Source organism: Macroventuria anomochaeta (assembly GCF_010093625.1).
Source record: "Macroventuria anomochaeta strain CBS 525.71 unplaced genomic scaffold BU25scaffold_10, whole genome shotgun sequence".
NCBI lineage: Eukaryota > Fungi > Ascomycota > Dothideomycetes > Pleosporales > Didymellaceae > Macroventuria > Macroventuria anomochaeta.
In genome coordinates, this window is record NW_022985371.1 from 363,697 (window position 1) to 380,142 (window position 16,446).

Consider the following 16,446-nt stretch of genomic DNA (forward strand, 5'->3'; position numbering starts at 1 on the left):
GTGCGTTGTTCATCATGACATTTTCCTACTATACTCTATCCTCTTACCACTCGGCCTTGCCACGCCACCATTTCTCGCATTTCGGGCTTCTTCTTCATCGCTGGCGTCGTCGTAGTAGCTCGAGACTTTCACGGCGCCCGATTTCCTCGCATCATCCGGGAGCGCAGGCAATTTCTTCTCCCTCACCACCTCCTTCACCTCTCCTTTGTCCCCTGCCAGGGAGCCCCCCATCCCATCCTTCTCCTTCTCCACACTCCCATCGCTGTCCATGCTCCCCCAACTCCCACTGTATTTCGGCAATTCGACCATACTCGGCGTCATAATCTTCGGCACGCTAACCTCGCTCCACACGAGTCTTAACAGAGGAGACAAGCAAGGGAGACAGGCGGTGAGGATACCGATGTCGACTTCGATTTGCGACCATACGGGTACCCATGCCCATGTCCTGGCGGGTGTTAGATGCGTTGTGAATGGGAAGGGGAGGGTGTCGGTGTCGGAGGATGAGTCGAGGTGAAGGTGGTGGAGATACCCCGGCGGTGAAGATACCCCCTGATGGGAAACTCCTGACGGGAAGGAGAGCGTATCAAGACGAGAACTTACCAGCTCGAATCTGCTTGCTGCCATGCCATGCCTTTTTGGATCGCGTTGCCGCTCATGACAATCTCGCAGAGGCGCATGGTGCTCGCAACCACGGGGATGAGGCCGATCGAAAAGATAACTATCAGAGCAGCTACGAAGACCGTTAGTACCATGGGTGACTATACTGGAGGGTAGCCGTACTCCTCTGCCGCTTGTTGAACTTCAACAGCGGAAGCAATGGTAATGGGTAGAGGAGGAGGACTACGTCAGTGAAGACGTTGATGGCGCCTTGGGCGTGCATGAAAGTCGCGCTGTCGATGCACATGATGGGGATCTGCTCGACGTCCCAAGCTGCGGTGATGGGGAGACAGGAGAAAATTTGGACCTATGGGAGGTTGAGAATATGGTTTCTTTAGAGTGAGTGGAGCCACTCACGAGTATGACAGCGAGCGTGAATGCGGAGATGAAGGCTGCTGTTGCCCAGATGGCACGAGACTGTACGATTAAGGGCAGACCCCGCTTTCCAGAGCCGATACGGTGGTAGAGTGCGAGGATGGACATCTTCACTGCCCTATGGTAATGATGTTAGAGATTGGTATCATTGCGGGAAATGACAAACGTACCAGTTCGCTACGAGGTAGATCAGCATGTTAATCCACTTGTACTGCTCGAGATTAGCGCAACGTGGTGACATGCAAGTAATAGGTTCATACCATCAGCATGAGGTCAAAGTCTTCTTCATGGAGCTCGGACGAATGGCGCCCTCTTCCGTGTTCGACTTGTAATATGATGGTGATTGTCTGACCCAAGCCCAAGGTCTTTGGTGGTGTTAGTTGATTCTATTCATAGTGGAGTTGGTGCAGCGTACAATAGCACTCAAGATGAAGAGGTCATCAAGTCCGAATTTCTTAACAATGAAGCCTCGCGTGAAGAAACTGAAGCTCTGTAAGTACTGTGCTTATGGTCAAAACGAATGACTGAGCTGACCGAAGTAGAACGAAGACAACGGCTATGGTATATTGTGCCATGCTAACACGGTTCAACAACGAGCCTTGATCGGCGGCCGCAGACATGATGATGTGCCCCATGTCAATCCGTATGCCGGTATTTCCTATGATTCGTGGTTCCAGCAAAAAACATGGGGTACCACCAACTAACACCAGACTCCGCGGAAAGGAAGGCAGAAGGCTGCAGGAAACGACGGACTGTGGTGTCAAAACGACCGACAGAGAAGCGACGGAAATGCAAACAGATTGAAGGTGGATGAGCGGGGACTCGTGGATATATTGTGCGCGGAGATATTTGACCCGGGTTGTTGCGGAGTGGGTTTTGTATTGTGCTCCCAAACACGTTCGGCGTGGTTCAGCAACGTAATGCAACCGCGCTGAACCCCTTGCTTCTGGAAGGAGTTCAAACGACGAGGCAAAGACACGCGGCTGTGCGTGCTTCCATTTGGTGGTTGTGACAAGGGTATGGTGCGACATGTTCTGTAACAGAACATGTATCGAAACTTTATCTAGGCCCAACAACCTGGTTTTAGGCGATCAATCGAACGCGTGCCCAAGGCTTGGTGAATTGAATGGTTCGCAATGGTTGTGTGTTCGTCGTTAGCAAGGCTGTAGCTGGTCTGTCCACGGAAAGTGACGCATGTAGGGAGCGATCATCCCAGAAATCCGGTTCGCAGGTGCATGAAAGCCTATCTCCACTACCTTATGGGACAAGGCGTGGCAGTTTGAAATAAAGGTCGGATCCCGCATTGCGCAGGATCTGAGGTTTGGTGCTCTGTGCTAAAGCATTGTGTTGCAGACGCTGGGTTCGGACCTGAACGAGACTGGTAGGCACATCTTGTGTCGATCACGAAATCGCTGCAGCATCGCAGAGTGTTCTGTAGCCGAAATGTGTTGTCTAATAGGTATTGAGGTTTTGATTGGGTGCTGTGGTGATGGGTAGCCTCTTGCTGGAGGTATTCGGTCAGCAAAGCCGAGGGCACAGAACAGCATGTTCTGGCCTTGAATCATGACTGTGGTGCTTGGAGACCAGAAATAATACATCCGCACGTTCGTGTAGACACTTCGCCGTATGGTCGACAGGACCGGAAGTAACTCTTTGCCAAAGACGCCATAGTATCGCAATGATGGTCGACATGTTGACATGCTTTCGGCAGCTGTCATAAACTTTCTTCGAAGCGTCAAAGAGCTTGGCCCTCAATCTTTCGAGGCGCTCTGTGTTGAAGTTTATCAGCACGTAGTTCTGAGCTGTTAGTAAGCTGCAGATTTTCTGACGTCTCGCTCTCGTCTTGGTGACGTTCTCGAGGTCAGGACGGTGTCAACTTCGACGCTGCACGCACGACACAATGACCCTCGTGCCGTTGTGCAAGGCACTACACTTATCAGTGGCCGAGGCGTGCTCCTGCAGCGGTGTACAATTGCTGATGAACATGTGTTCGCAGGATGATAAGTGAGGAGGAATTGATTGGGACCGAGACGAGAAGGAAGACGTCACCGCAGCATGCCGTTGTCACCGCGTCAGAACCATGGTACACAACCGAGATGCACGTTCCAGTCGACAAATGTTGGTGTTGAGCTGATCTGGAATGTTCACTGAAGTCCAGACACCGTTTGAGGCTGTTGAGATCAGCGTTGAAGCATGTGAACATCCCCGCGGAAGAGCTCCAATGAGGCCTAGTGAGGTGCGCTAGCTACAAGATATCGGCTAGCAGGCGCTCCTTGCAACAAGGTTCCACGACGGCATGCGTTCCTCTCACGTCATTTGCGAACAGCTTCGCCAGCATGGCTGTAATATTGCGGGGAGCGCATCCATGTGCAGCCTTGGAAGGAGCACAGCCGCCGTAGCCCGGAAGGAAACATTTACTCCAAGACATCAAGATTCCCTTCACCCTGAGTGAGCTGAGTGAGCTGTGTGTACATCCAACAGAACGGGAAGCTGCAGACGAGCTACCTGCCAACTGCCTTGCACGCCTTCAACAAACGCCCACGCGCTTCCCTCGAGTGTTGAGGACGACAGTCGCGTGAGAGGCAGCTCTCGGTGGAGACTGCTACTCCTGCATCGAACGATCGCGCTGTGAAGTGCGTGCTGGTACGTCTGCTCCATGCACATGCACTCGCCCTGTGTGACCACCTAGTTCCCCTCCCCCCATTCTATGAGCATCCTTTCACGCCCCAACCACCATCGTCTACGCTTTATGTGGACGAGTAGCAGACGCCCATCTTCAACCACTGACGATATTCCTCCCAAAGCAGACCCTATCACCAAGAGCCTCAAAACCCTCCCCCAATTGACCCGGCACGCGAGCGACCCACCCCTGCAGGGCACTCGCATCTCTCCGCGTCTGCCCCTCTCGTCCTTGCCGATCGTACCAGCCAACGCCAGCATGCAGAGCGAGGCAACCATCACCTTCACGCAGCCGGGCGTTCAGCCGCCTGTGTATGTGGTCACCTCTCTCAGCACGCCGCCATGGGCACCGCTCGAGCTGAAGCCGAGCAAGGAGAAGACACCGTCTGGGGACTTTGTATTTGAGCAGAAGTTTGGTAATGTCGCCGAGGGCAGCTACCAGTACAAGATCCGTATTGGTGAAGGACATTGGGTTGTCGACGAGTCCAAAGAATCTGGTGTGTAGTATCATATCTTTGTCCTGGCTGCATACTGATACAAAGCAGCCACAGATGAGCAGGGCAACCGCAACAACGTCGTTCACGCCAAACCTGCGAACTCCCACCTTCCTCTCGACCACCCAGCCAATGTCAAAGATACGCTTGATCGCAAAGATAGCACAATAGATACCGGCGACGAGAAGCCAGGGCCCATCCCATTTGTGGTGGTCGAGAAGGTCGAGGACAAGGACCAGCCGGAGTATGGTGACGTTGCGCCTAAGAGCCTTTCTGTGGACGAGTCTAAGCGTGCTGCCGACCCTGAACCAGACTTCGAACAGACCAAGACAGACTCTCCCCTCGACACCGAACCGCTCAAATCGGCAGAAGCCCCTCTCGTTATGGTCGAGAAGGTCGACGACAAGCCAGCGCACAGGGACGACTTCGGCGAGGATGTGACCAAAGGCCAGAAGGTCACGCATAAGCTGAGTCCTGCAGATGTATCGCCAGACGGACTCACTGTCTCGCCTGAGGGACCTGATGAACTCGAGCCTGAGGATGCGCAAGCCCCGCTGTTTCGACATGAGTCGTTCCAGGACTCTGAGGCTTCTTTGCCTGACCCTTCAATGGACACGATCGAAGAAGAGTCCGTACAGTCCTCGACTGACCACACCAGCTCAGGGGACATTATCAACACACCCTCTGCTGAGTCACAGGACGACTTGCAAGATGAAGACGAGCTGGGTCATGGACCTCTTCTCTCCCACGAGACTGGCTTCACGGATACGGAAAGCGAGTTTGAGAAGGCACCGCTTCTCTCACACGAGACTGGACTGGGAGCCAAAGAGGACGATGAAGATGATGAGTTCACGAAAGGGCCCCTTCTTCCCCACGAGACCGGCTTTGCCCCTCAGGCGAAACACGACGACAGCGACTACGACGAAGACGAGTTTGATGCAGCGCCGTTGTTACCTCATGAGACTGGTTTCTCGTCATATAAGGGTAGCGAGGCCGCCAGTAGGAGCAGTCGCCTTGCTAAGGACGAGTACGACTACGAACCAGAGCATTATACACAGTACGGCGATCACTCGGATGACGGTAAGGACTTCGGAGAGCTCGATCACACTCCCACCTTTTCTCATGAGCAAGATTTGCCCGCAGAGGATTACGGTGCACCTCTGCTTCCGCATGAGCGAGGCTCTGCTGCTGAAAGTTTCTCTGGGTCCGAGCGATCTTTCAGCACAAGCCCGACAATGTACGAGGGTGCTCACCCGGCCTTTGGGCAAGAGACAGACACCGCTAAGGAACTGTTTGGCGGATCGATGCGCCCTTCGTTCTTCAGGACACATACCAGCAGTAGTACGCTTCCAAATAAGCTACCGCGATCAGACGCAGAGGATACCGATCTCCACGACCCAGGGCTCGAAATATTCCCTGTAGGTCGTGAGCAAATCCTCGAGCGTGTGGCAACCATCGGTCACAAGCTACCTGAAGACGAGACACATGATGTGCCAACCTCGCCACAACCGTCGGTTCTTTCGCAAGCCTGTTCTTCAGTCGATCTTGTACCCGTCAAATCGTACATCTCTTTGGCATCTGTGCGCGAAGATGAGGAAGAGGAGGACGAGGAAGACAATGCAGACGTCGAGTCTCTCGGTTCTCCTGTGATTATGAGTCGCTCGAGTGCTCGATTCGCTCGAGATCGAGACCCTCTTGCAACGCCTCATCCTGATGACAGTAAGCAGCTTGGCTTCGTTCCAGAGAACAAGCCTGAGATGCAAAACACTCACACTGCCGAGTCTAGCGAAGCCAACAGTGTTAGCAAGACTGACGGTGCGAAGGACAGCCCCAAAGGCTTGACTAGTCTGCCCGACATCGTAGCTTCGAAGGCAACAGTTATGAACACCCTGACCCCTCCGCTCACACCCAGAACGCTTGAAGCACTCGGAAAAGAGCACTCCCCACCCGTCCCTGAATCAGAGCTTCGTCAACGTCGAGAACCTGCCAAGGAAGCTGTCGAAAACTCTGCGCCGACACCTCAACCTGAGGACAACAAGGACGAGGATGTTGCTGTCGCTGCCCCGCCCATGGTGACATCGGCGGCTGAGAAGCTGAAGCTTAAGAAGAGCTCCGTTCAGAGTTGGAAAGAAGCTAGGTGAGTTCTTACATGTGTATAGTAGGGTCCATGGCTCGGACTAACTCGATACAGCATTGGCGTCACGGCTTTGGTTGCTGTTGGAGCAGTGTACTACTACCTTGCTGTAGTACGATGATCAGATAAGTTCAGCATCGAATGAGCATGTTGGAACATTGGCAGATTGTACGATACAAGATGGCGCATGGAAAGGCGTACAGTATGACTAATGAGACACGAACACACGGGTGGTAATCTGGCGCTTCGGCGCTTCGACCTGTTGAATGCATCTTTCCTCTACTCTTGCATTGGAACTCACCATATTCGTCTCTTCGTTCGCTTTTGTTGATGTACTTGTCCATTTGACTACGCTGTTTCATGCTACAAACCATACGCTGACCCGGGTATCACGCTCTAAACGCCTGCAAATGCATCAACCCCTTCCTATCCACCAGCCAAGCTCACCGCCTCTCATAACTCCCAGGCAGTTCCGCAGGCTGCATTGGCCGATGCCCTTCAGTCTCCGTCACCGTCTGGCTCGGCATCTCGTACTTCGCCTCGGTGCTTCCATGATCTAACTCATGTTTAAAGTGCTCAGCACGCCTCTCTGGCAAAGTCGGGGCTACTTCCACAGCGCCTTGCGGCTGCCCTTGGTACGGTTCGTATGCGCTCTCCTGTGGCTTTGAGATGCGCTTCCGATTCCGTTTTTGCCGATGAATGAGCCCGAGGGCTACAAGAGCGATGAGTGCGGCGATGCCTAGTGCCGCGGCGATGCCGGCTTTGCCAGCTGTGGAGAGGCCGGTTGATGGTGTTGGTGTTGATGTCGATGTCGATGTCGCTGCAAAGGAGGATGTGGCGGAGGCTGTGGCGGAGGCTGTGGCGGAAAGTGTGCCGGGGGATGTGACTGTTGCGCTGAGAAGCTGTTCATGTCAGTATTTATATTCCCGCTTCCTGCCTGTTCCAGAACCAAGAGGCATGGGGGATGCAGGACTTACGTTCACGCTCGAGTAGGCCTCATCGTTGATCGCGGCGACGCTATCGAAGCTGAATCGTTGTAGGTTCTGTGGTGCTGTGATGTTGTTGTCCATCCGTACCTGCCCGTTTTTGTTCGCCAGATGATAATCTGTGCCGTTCGCGCTGTTGTACAGATACCACGTCCCATCGCCCCAGCTCCCGAACTGCCAGAACACGGAATCGTCTGCTACGTCGCCTCGCAACATGAGCGGTGAAATCTCGCCATTCGAGTCGGCAGGCTGGGCGCCGATGAAGCCGTTTGCGCCGCCTTCTTTGGTGCGCAGGACGACTGTTGTGCTGTTGATGGGGAATATCTGCCAGCGCTGTGTCGCGCTGTCGTGGTTGGTGAAGTTGAAGAAGACGGCGCCTGCTGTGCCGCTGCGGGTGTAGAGGCTTGTGCTGAGCATAGAGCTGGTGTTGTAGTTGTTGATGTACATGGAGTACCATTGGTTTGTGTCGAGATTGGGTGCCGCCATCTTGTCACTCCAACCTCCCCAGGAGCAGCGAAGACGTAGACACGAAAGAAGAAGCTGGAGCAAGACAGACAGAGAGGGACGCGATGAGAATAAGGAAAAGAGACTGGGGATTTGCACTCTGCCCAGGGCGGGCGCGTAGCAGGTTTAAATCTCCGTGCTCATGGCTAGCCTCAAACGCTCCTACAGTAGCGCGTACTGGGGTGTCAATCATTACGGAAGATTGTTTAATGTAGGATTTGGAGTTGACGGTAAGTTGGGACGAGACCCATACACATTGCTGCTGGTACGCTGCAGACAAGGACATTGTGTCAGGGCTCGAGACTGCCAGAACCTGACAACGTTGTCAGCCTCGTTGATGCTGCATCCACGAATTGTTACAATGGGCACTGATGTTGCCAGGCTGTCTTTGAGGCTGTGAGGATGCAGGATGTAAGGCGTCCCGTCCCGCTAGCCTGGAAATAGGAACCAAGCCCCATTAGGACCGAACAGCATGCCCGCGCGAGAGTGGAGTGGCAGTGTGCGGCCGCAGAGTGTTAGAGTTCTGGACCAGAAGCAAACTTCGTTCGGAAGCAATACGGAGGGCAGATACAGCTGGCCGGATGCTGCGTTATGTGCCCGCCTAGATTGACGCGTCTCAGTACCCATCAAACCAGAGACTGCCTCTTATAGCGGACTTCCATGACCCATCTAGCATCCGATTTAGATGACCCAGCTACACGTCGGCATTCGAAGCGGTCATGATGTGCGTGATGCGCGCATACTCCGTGGAGTATGTACGTTGAAGAAGACAAGTCTTAGAACCGCGACGTGAGAACCCGAGGGAAGAAAGAATCCATTTGCCTAACTAGGAAAGTTTGGCTTTCCATCGATTGCGGGAAAGGGTGTGCCGAATGCGGCACAAAGTGAAAGCGGGTCTACGGCTCACGCTAGCGCACCCGTGACCGCGCGCTCGCGCTTTCCCAGAACTTCTTGCGCGTCACTGCGAATCCAAACCACCACAACCCGAGCTACGAGTAAGTCACCCAACGCTCTCACGAACCCCGATGTGCCACCCTACCTCCCGGAATCGCTACTTATCTTGTTCCCACATGCTGCAGAGGCTGGCGACGTAGCTAACGTCAGCGTAGATCCCAGTGAACGACAAATCCCGTCACAAGGGGACCTTGGGCGTCTAATCAACCCCCGGCGTCCCGGTGCATGACATAAGAACGGAAAGCGGAGGGATGCGCCGTCTGTACATGACGAGCGTGGCTGCCTTGGATTCATTGCACGAGGATGAAGAGGTGGTTGAGTGAGGCTCTGGGTAGCACGTGTTCCCTGACGTTCTCGCAAGAGGAGCCTTACGGCAGGCTCGCAGCTTTCTGACGGTCGCGGCCCAGCCGTTCCCACGCGCATTGAGGAAAAAGTAAAAGAGTCGAAGCGCCGACCTGCCCCAACTTCCCTTCTCGGCTCCGGTTGACGAGGATGAAGGGGGTGCGCCGTGCAGCTAATGACACGAAACGTAGTTTTCAATCCGAGCGCCTTCGCCCTGGCGCCAGCCAGCTGGTGTCGACAGTGGGGATGCGTGGTCGTTGTTGCTGGGCCACGACCGCAAGCTCGCAGAGCAAATCAGCCGAAGGCTGGAGTTGGGGACGGTGCAGGTGGTTTACCAAACTGATCTCATCCTTCTGACCATTTGGCAGAGAAGAGAGAAAAGGGTCCAGTGATGATGTTCCACCGCGCGATGGGGCATGAAAGCCAAAGTCGATCAGGAACCCGTGGTGCTGGACGTCTCTTTCTCTCTCTCTTTTTTCTCTTTCTCGAAAGGGAAAGGATGGGGAGGGAGAGGAAAGGCGCTGCGTGGGCGCCTTGTGAGAACAGCGAGAGAGCTAATCTGAGGACTTCAATACCATACATTTTATACATTTTTCACTTGAATTTTGCCTTTTACTTACACAGTGGTATGTGAGCTACTGTGCGTGCGTCTGATCATCAACATTGGTTGGTATTTTTGAGCTCCATAGGGAAGAAAAAGGGGGGATGAACAATGCAAACAATGCTACAAATAATGGCGGTCAACATTCACACCCGACCATGGCTTTCTCAGCCCACCGCCGCGCACGCGCAAACGTACACAACCAGAGACTGACGCCACATCCCGTCGACCCACGCACCCAGCTCACATGGTACGTCGGCGCCACTCTGCCAGGCGAGCGCAAGCCGCTGATACCACATAACCTGCGCCGCCGCTCGACCACTTCATCGAACCACACCTGTTCCTTCAGATCCGTGCATATCCACACACTACCTCCACAGCCAAAAAGGCCTTCTGCCGCCCAATCGAAATGGCGTTGGTGGAAGGCCTTGGCCGGGACATGCGACTGCGATTTTCCAGAGCGTTTCTAGAACCTGTCTCGCTGCCTTGTGCGGTAGATGGTAAAGCCGACGTACGCGCCGGTCAGTGCGAGTCCAAACAGCACGAACTTCATCAGGAACCAGGTCCAGCTGCCTCCCTCCTGCTCGCGCGTCATGCTGGACGCGGTCTTGGCGGGCTTCGTGGCGCCTGACCCGGCAGCCTGGCCGGGGTTGCGCTTGTACAAGTTCAGCGCTTTGACGGAGACGATGTCGAAGTTGTCGCTCAGCTCCCCGGTTTCGGCGCTGAATCCGAGGTAGGCGACGGGCGGCACCTTGAAATTGGGGATCTCGAAGCAGGTCGTGTATTCGTCTTCGGACTTGTATTGAAGCTCGAGCTTGAGGAAGGAGTCTTGGAAGTAGGTGAGACGGGCTTTGGTGGGGACTTGGGAGTTGCGGATTCCGCGCGCCTGGATGGTTTCAAGTTAGCGTTCCACTCCTGATTGCTCGTGGGATTGGAAGACGTACAGAGCAGCCGGCGACCTCGTTCGCCTTGCCGTCGTTGTCCTTGTCGTACTTGGTCTTGCCGTCGCCGTTCATGGCCATGATGTAGGGGAACACGGTGCCTGGGCGGTTGTTCTTGTACGTGTCGACGAAGATACCGAGGCCCTCGAAGTTGTCGGCGTGGCCAAAGACAGGCCCTGGCTGCGCGCGCTGCTTGGTGAGCCACATGGCGAAGCCGTCGCCGTAGAGGTTGCCCTGGCCATGGACCTTGAATTCAATCGTGATCTACTCGCGTGAGCTCATGTGCAAGTGTGAGTGTGGGGTCCAGCGCACCTCCCAATTGGTAGCGGTCAGAGGCACGCGGGAGAACAGCCAGCCGTCGCGCGAGGGCTTGTCCGACGAGAGGCGGATGTACTGGTCGGTTCGAATGATTGTGTCTCCTCCAAAGTCCCACCAGCGGCTCTGCATGTCCGAGTCGAGGTATGGCTGACTGGATGTTAGAGACTGTTTCTACGTTCGCAGGCGATGGTGTCGGCGACTTACAGGCTCGAGGCTGTGTGTGCGTAGCTGTATGTCCGTTAGCATTCATCCTAGCATTGATCCCAGCATTGATGCTAGCATCCTCCCGTAGAGCAACACCGTACCGAGATGGCCTTGATATCCGGATCCTCACTCAGCCCGAGACTTCTGACGCCCGCCAGACTCCCCGCCAGCAAGCACAAGCTCGCCCATGGCCTTGTGAACAACATGGCCGCACAGCGTCCTCGGTCCTCTGAGACCACTCAAGCTGTCGCGCGCCTGACCGTAGGGGAAGGTCCCTTTCGTGGGGGAGTTGTTGGCAACTGGTGGGGCGCAGAGAACGTACGAAGCCTCGCTTCAGCAATGCACTCTGGAGAAACAAACGGCGGGAAGAAGAGAAAAGAGGCTGTGTGGGCGGCGCACAGGTGGGCAAGTTGGCGGACGATGCTTGTGATGAGTGGCCTTTCCACGCGGAGAGCAGGGGTCCAGCGAGCAGCGCGAGCCAGCGGCAACGCTACCGCTAAGGCCGACGGAGCTCTTGACGTCGATACCATTTTTGACATGGACAGTGGCCATCAACACCACGCGTACCCGTTCATATCGCACACCTGCAACGACTGAACGAACCCGCGCTTTTCCGTCCAGTCTCTCGCGAATCTCATATCTCCGACACAATGGCCGACGACAGCAAAATGCAAATCATGCGCCAGGTGCAGCAAGAAGCCGCCATGCAGAACGCGCGCATGCTTGTCGAAGTAAACTCCCCCTCAAATCTCCTCAAATTCCCAATCTCCTCAACCCTCCCCCACCCTCCTCAACCCTCCTCAACCTCCTCAACCCTCCTCAACCCTCCTCCAATCACGTCTAACAATCCCCTCAGAAACTCAACGAACACTGCTTCGAGCGCTGCGTCCCCAAGCCCGGCACCTCGCTCTCCAGCGGCGAAGAGGGCTGCTTCAAGAGCTGCATGGAGAAGTACATGAGCGCGTGGAACACGGTGAGCAAGCAGTATGTTGCAAGGATACAGAGGGAGAGCGCGAGTGGCGGGTTGAGTCTGTGAAGGTCAAAGGACGAGATGGTTGGTCAGCTGGGAGGGAGGGCCGGGGAATGAAGAGGGCTGCTGTGGTGGCTCCTGATGCAAGAGAAGGCAGCCACTGTACAACACATGGCGCACATCTGAAGCGGTGCATGGAAGATGACTCCAGAAGGCGCGTGTGGGTACGGCTGGAAGCCATGTATCATATTGTACAATCAAGAAAGACCTATGTTATGTACTCCGGTACATGCTGTACAACACTCAAACAATCCATACACCGCCACTCACACAGGACGCTGAAACCAATCAACCAATCACACACCGCTATGCACATGCTGCACCAAAAAACCGCTTCGTCTCCTGTTGACGCCTACGCAGGCTTAGCAAACGTCTTCTGCCTCTGCACGTACTCCTTGATAATCACCGAACAGCTGACCTCTTGACACAACCTCTTCCTCCGCGCCGGATCCAACTTGGTCGCAAACTCCAGCCCACTCGCCCTCTCGACCGCCTCAACAGGGACCTCGAAATCCGTCAACGGCTTCTTGTTGTCGATGCGCGCATTCGGCAGCACGAACGCACCGAGCGCTACTTTCCCCCCGACACTCCCGTCCTCAGCGAAGATGACTTTGTAAAAATGTGTCGGCACCGCGACGTTAGGCGGCGTCCCAATCATCTCGTAGCTCACGCGCCACTTGCCATCAGCGTCGCGCTTAGGCAAATACAACGGACCCGTCACAATCCGCACACTGGGATACGTATGCGTCAGCCTGCGACAGAAATCCTCAAAGTGCGCCCAGTAGTCCCGATTGAAGCCGTCGCCGACCTGCGGACACATGTTGCTTAGCGCAAACGTATCGTCCATGGCCTCCTGGCTCCATTTCGCGTCCGCGGCGGGCACCTGATGGCCGCGGTCGTAGCCCGAGCGAAAGTAATCTTTGAGCTTTGCGCGGAACTTCTCGGGGATTGCCGTGTCTTCGACGAACACGCTGTGCTTGCGGTCTGCGTTGTTGGCGGCTAGCGACTGGGGGGTGATATGTTCGGCTACCCAGGCTGGGTTGCGCCGCTCGCGGTCGTACGAGGATGTGAGCGAGGCGGCTGGCCGGAGGTCGTTAACGGGGCCGGGGAAGCCGTACTGGAAGAGTCCGTTGGGGTCGACGAGGGGTGTGCGGTAGGCGGCGGCAGGCGCGGGGGTGGAGGGGACGGTGGGGATTGGGGCTGGTCGTGACGGGCCGGTGATGGTGGTTGTCGTCGTCGTCGTGACGGGCGTGGATGGCAGACTGTCTTTCTTGGTCGAGTAGAAGGCGGCTGTTGCTGCTGCGCCGGCTGCTGCACCGCCAGCTGCAATGATTGCGAATGTGACTTTCGACATGGTCGCGATTCGAGGTGGTAGACGAACCGGAGGGCGGAGGTTTGTGGGCGGTCGAGAGTCAGTCTTATGGACAACGCCACAGGCAAGAGCGATCAGGTGTCCAGACGGCGCGTACAGAACGTCTTGGACGCGTCAACTTGTGCCCCAGTCGTTCGCTGGCAGCTACTGGAGAGAGGTCATCCACTGAATTTACAGACGGCGCCTTCCCTTTTTTGATCTAGTCCCACACCGACATCTGAACTTTGAGCCGCAACTTTCTTTTGTCATCAGTTACACGCTATCAGCATTGCGGCAAGAGAGAAACAGCTTGCACATTACCGGAAAGAGATGGAAACGTGATAAGAGAGAGTCAGGGAATTGAATTGTTGTTGCACACCACCGAGATGTCCTCGTGGCTAGCTCGAGCGACCGAGAATCGCAATGCTCAGTTCGTGACGACTGCAGTCGTGTCGGGAGTGGTCGTTGCAAGCGCGATCCTCGGCCTTCAGAAAGCGAAGCGCATGTACAGGGTGGCCGACTTAAAGGCTTCGATACCAGACATCACCGATGATCACCATTCGACAAGAGTAAGTGTAGTCTCGCAGCATCGAACTCTCTTTCTGCTTGGGGACAGTTGCTTACTTGTGCTCCTGCCGTAATCCTGACATGGCCGTCTATCTCGTGAGACGTCTTGTTCGGCTATAGTTACAAGACCTGCTGTCTCACGTGCCCACTCAACCATCCCACACATGTCCAACTCCAACTAACGCCACCCAGCTCACCGAATATGGCGCCGCCTCGTCCGTCTTCAAACCTAGCAAAGAAGATGAACGCTCCATGGCCCTCGCAGCTCGCGCTCGCAAAGGCGACTACGACGACGACCTGATCCTCGAGCAGCTGGCCCGCAACCGCGTCTTCCTCGGCGACGCAGGCCTCGAAAAACTCCGTAACGCATTCATCATCATCGTTGGCTGCGGCGGCGTCGGCTCCCACGCGGCAGCCGCCCTTGCCCGCTCAGGGTGCTCCAAGTTACGCTTAATTGATTTCGACCAAGTCACTTTGTCCTCTCTGAACCGCCACGCTCTGGCCACGCTTTCCGACGTAGGAACCCCCAAGGTGCATTGCATACGCCGACACCTCGAGAAAATAACGCCCTGGACACACTTCGAATGCCTGAACGCCCTGTTCTCCGCCCAGAGCGCCCCAACCCAACTATCCCCTCTCAACGGCCAAGCACCAGACTTCGTCATCGACGCCATCGACAACATCGACTCCAAAGTCGCGCTCCTGCACTACTGCTACACGAACTCCATCCCCGTTATCTCCTCCATGGGCGCGGGCTGTAAGAGCGACCCCACACGCCTCTTTATCGGCGACATCAGCACATCCACCGACGACCCCTTATCCAAGTCGACGCGCCGCAAACTGCGTCTCCTCGGTGTCAGCTCCGGGATCCCCGTCGTGTACTCCACCGAGCGCCCCGGTCCCGGCAAAGCCGAGCTCCAGCCGCTCAAGCAAGAAGAGTTCGAAAAGGGCAATGTGGGTGAACTCGGCGTACTGGCAGATTTCCGCGTGCGCATATTGCCTGTGCTGGGCACCATGCCCGCCATCTTCGGGCTCAGCGTCGCGAACCACGTCATCCTTTCCATCACCGGATACCCCAACGAATATCTACCCAGCAAGTCGCGCGACAAAATGTACGACGGCATTCTCGGCGCGCTGCAAGGCAGTGAAGAGCGTCTGGCACGCCACATAACCGGGCAGCCCGCGCAAGGGCTTAAAATCCCAATTACGCAGGACGACGTCGGGTATTTGGTCGAAGAAGTGTACAATGCGCGCAGCATCATCAGCGGCCTCTCCACTCGGCTTTTCTTGACGAGGTGGAAGAAGCCCGCGAAAGAGATGCTGGATGAGAGCACACCCGGGCAGAAGTGCAGTCGTCTTCAGATGAAGGACCTGGTTTGCATGACGAAAGAAGAGATTGCGAGGCATGAGAAGGAGGTGCTCAAGGGGGAGAAGAGTGTGGTGGAGGTTTATGGGGAGGAGATTGTGAGGAGGGTGGAAGGGAGGTTGGAGGAGGAGGAGAGGTTTGAGAGGTTTAGATGATGGACTGCTGAGTGAAGCGAGTTGGAAAGCGAGGTGAACTGTGAGCTATGTACAGATGTATGTGTATTATGTCGTATGCGAGAGAGTACTCTGGGCAGCTTTTGCAGTTCCGAGTATGTCTGTTCGACGTTGCCTTCATCTCAACACAACATCACCTCTGGACACCATCAGCACATACTCCCAACTCACAAAACCTCTCTTGCTGTTAGCCGTTCCTATCAAGTCCATCATGTCCTCGCGTCAACATCCATACTCTCAGTCACTCCATCTCCAATATTCATACTCCCCGCCTCCACGCTTCCCCAATCCTCACTGCATCTCATTCATCAGCTTTACAACACGGACATGTACGCTTCGAGGCTTGTGTCCAAGAGTGCTCTGTCCAAGAGTGCTCTGTCCAAGAGTGCTCAGGGCTTTGCGGAACCCCGAACAGAACTACAGCCCTACCATTGATGTAACCAACCCACGTTCTAGTCCTATTCGCCTCTCCGCAGCAGCCTCTGTAGGCTTTCGAGCCGAGATACGCTATATTTTGCTTGACGAGATTAAGCGCGGGAGGGCAGCTGGAAGGCTGGAAGCAATAATACAGCAAATGTAAATGAGATGGAGAGCTACTGTCGGAGGGAGTGAAGGTATCCACCGATCGCCATCTGTTTGCTAGCGGTCCGTTGCAGTGTTTGCTAACGGCCCGCTGCACTTCACTGCTATCCCCTTCTACTATATAGTCTCGATCGATTCTAGCTAATCGCTCCCAAGATCAACCAACACAATCCACTCACTTCAACAGC

General features: G+C 55.2%; 7 protein-coding genes across 7 annotated transcripts; 3 read left to right on the top strand and 4 right to left on the bottom strand.

Moving 5' to 3' along the window:
• Positions 1 to 12: 12 nt before the first annotated feature.
• BU25DRAFT_489915 (uncharacterized protein) lies at positions 13 to 1,976 on the bottom strand (the record flags this gene model as incomplete). Its single annotated transcript, XM_033711456.1, has 8 exons — positions 1,567 to 1,976; positions 1,448 to 1,514; positions 1,293 to 1,397; positions 1,203 to 1,243; positions 1,015 to 1,150; positions 781 to 964; positions 601 to 730; positions 13 to 445 (listed from the first exon to the last, which is right to left on the bottom strand). Exons 1-8 carry the CDS (start codon positions 1,665 to 1,667, stop codon positions 13 to 15), a joined length of 1,197 nt encoding a protein of 398 aa, XP_033563517.1. The 5' UTR covers positions 1,668 to 1,976.
• A 1,994-nt stretch (positions 1,977 to 3,970) lies between these two features.
• Positions 3,971 to 6,460, top strand: BU25DRAFT_457003 (uncharacterized protein; the record flags this gene model as incomplete). The annotated part of the gene is made up of 3 exons (XM_033710075.1): positions 3,971 to 4,208; positions 4,257 to 6,342; positions 6,397 to 6,460. The coding sequence occupies 3 exons, from the start codon at positions 3,971 to 3,973 to the stop codon at positions 6,458 to 6,460; spliced, it is 2,388 nt and encodes a 795-aa protein (XP_033563518.1).
• A 203-nt stretch (positions 6,461 to 6,663) lies between these two features.
• On the bottom strand, positions 6,664 to 8,176 carry BU25DRAFT_389419 (uncharacterized protein). The gene is made up of 2 exons (XM_033704517.1): positions 7,317 to 8,176; positions 6,664 to 7,241 (listed from the first exon to the last, which is right to left on the bottom strand). The coding sequence occupies exons 1-2, from the start codon at positions 7,809 to 7,811 to the stop codon at positions 6,783 to 6,785; spliced, it is 954 nt and encodes a 317-aa protein (XP_033563519.1). The 5' UTR covers positions 7,812 to 8,176; the 3' UTR covers positions 6,664 to 6,782.
• Positions 8,177 to 9,735: 1,559 nt separating this feature from the next.
• BU25DRAFT_409216 (uncharacterized protein) lies at positions 9,736 to 11,734 on the bottom strand. The gene is made up of 5 exons (XM_033706004.1): positions 11,291 to 11,734; positions 11,190 to 11,213; positions 10,980 to 11,132; positions 10,671 to 10,931; positions 9,736 to 10,612 (listed from the first exon to the last, which is right to left on the bottom strand). Exons 1-5 carry the CDS (start codon positions 11,393 to 11,395, stop codon positions 10,193 to 10,195), a joined length of 963 nt encoding a protein of 320 aa, XP_033563520.1. The 5' UTR covers positions 11,396 to 11,734; the 3' UTR covers positions 9,736 to 10,192.
• BU25DRAFT_409218 (uncharacterized protein) lies at positions 11,715 to 12,449 on the top strand. The gene is made up of 2 exons (XM_033706005.1): positions 11,715 to 11,920; positions 12,046 to 12,449. Exons 1-2 carry the CDS (start codon positions 11,840 to 11,842, stop codon positions 12,223 to 12,225), a joined length of 261 nt encoding a protein of 86 aa, XP_033563521.1. The 5' UTR covers positions 11,715 to 11,839; the 3' UTR covers positions 12,226 to 12,449.
• Positions 12,450 to 12,485: 36 nt separating this feature from the next.
• BU25DRAFT_19677 (uncharacterized protein) lies at positions 12,486 to 13,834 on the bottom strand. The gene has a single exon (XM_033701057.1). It carries the CDS (start codon positions 13,571 to 13,573, stop codon positions 12,572 to 12,574), a length of 1,002 nt encoding a protein of 333 aa, XP_033563522.1. The 5' UTR covers positions 13,574 to 13,834; the 3' UTR covers positions 12,486 to 12,571.
• Positions 13,835 to 13,848: 14 nt separating this feature from the next.
• Positions 13,849 to 15,873, top strand: BU25DRAFT_409221 (uncharacterized protein). The gene is made up of 2 exons (XM_033706006.1): positions 13,849 to 14,139; positions 14,330 to 15,873. The coding sequence occupies exons 1-2, from the start codon at positions 13,957 to 13,959 to the stop codon at positions 15,656 to 15,658; spliced, it is 1,512 nt and encodes a 503-aa protein (XP_033563523.1). The 5' UTR covers positions 13,849 to 13,956; the 3' UTR covers positions 15,659 to 15,873.
• The last annotated feature ends 573 nt before the right edge of the window (positions 15,874 to 16,446 follow it).

Bases quoted from the DNA above. Each gene is read 5' to 3' on its own strand.
- BU25DRAFT_409221 (XM_033706006.1), top strand. From the start codon at position 13,957: ATGTCCTCGTGGCTAGCTCGAGCGACCGAGAATCGCAATGCTCAGTTC. The intron at 14,140-14,329 runs GTAAGTGTAGTC...AACGCCACCCAG, and splicing joins ATGATCACCATTCGACAAGA to CTCACCGAATATGGCGCCGC.
- BU25DRAFT_389419 (XM_033704517.1), bottom strand. From the start codon at position 7,811: ATGGCGGCACCCAATCTCGACACAAACCAATGGTACTCCATGTACATC. The intron at 7,242-7,316 runs GTAAGTCCTGCA...TGACATGAACAG, and splicing joins AGGCCTACTCGAGCGTGAAC to CTTCTCAGCGCAACAGTCAC.
- BU25DRAFT_409218 (XM_033706005.1), top strand. From the start codon at position 11,840: ATGGCCGACGACAGCAAAATGCAAATCATGCGCCAGGTGCAGCAAGAA. The intron at 11,921-12,045 runs GTAAACTCCCCC...CAATCCCCTCAG, and splicing joins ACGCGCGCATGCTTGTCGAA to AAACTCAACGAACACTGCTT.
- BU25DRAFT_19677 (XM_033701057.1), bottom strand. From the start codon at position 13,573: ATGTCGAAAGTCACATTCGCAATCATTGCAGCTGGCGGTGCAGCAGCC.
- BU25DRAFT_409216 (XM_033706004.1), bottom strand. From the start codon at position 11,395: ATGTTGTTCACAAGGCCATGGGCGAGCTTGTGCTTGCTGGCGGGGAGT. The intron at 11,214-11,290 runs GTACGGTGTTGC...ACGGACATACAG, and splicing joins CGGATATCAAGGCCATCTCG to CTACGCACACACAGCCTCGA. The intron at 10,613-10,670 runs GTACGTCTTCCA...GAAACCATCCAG, and splicing joins ACGAGGTCGCCGGCTGCTCT to GCGCGCGGAATCCGCAACTC.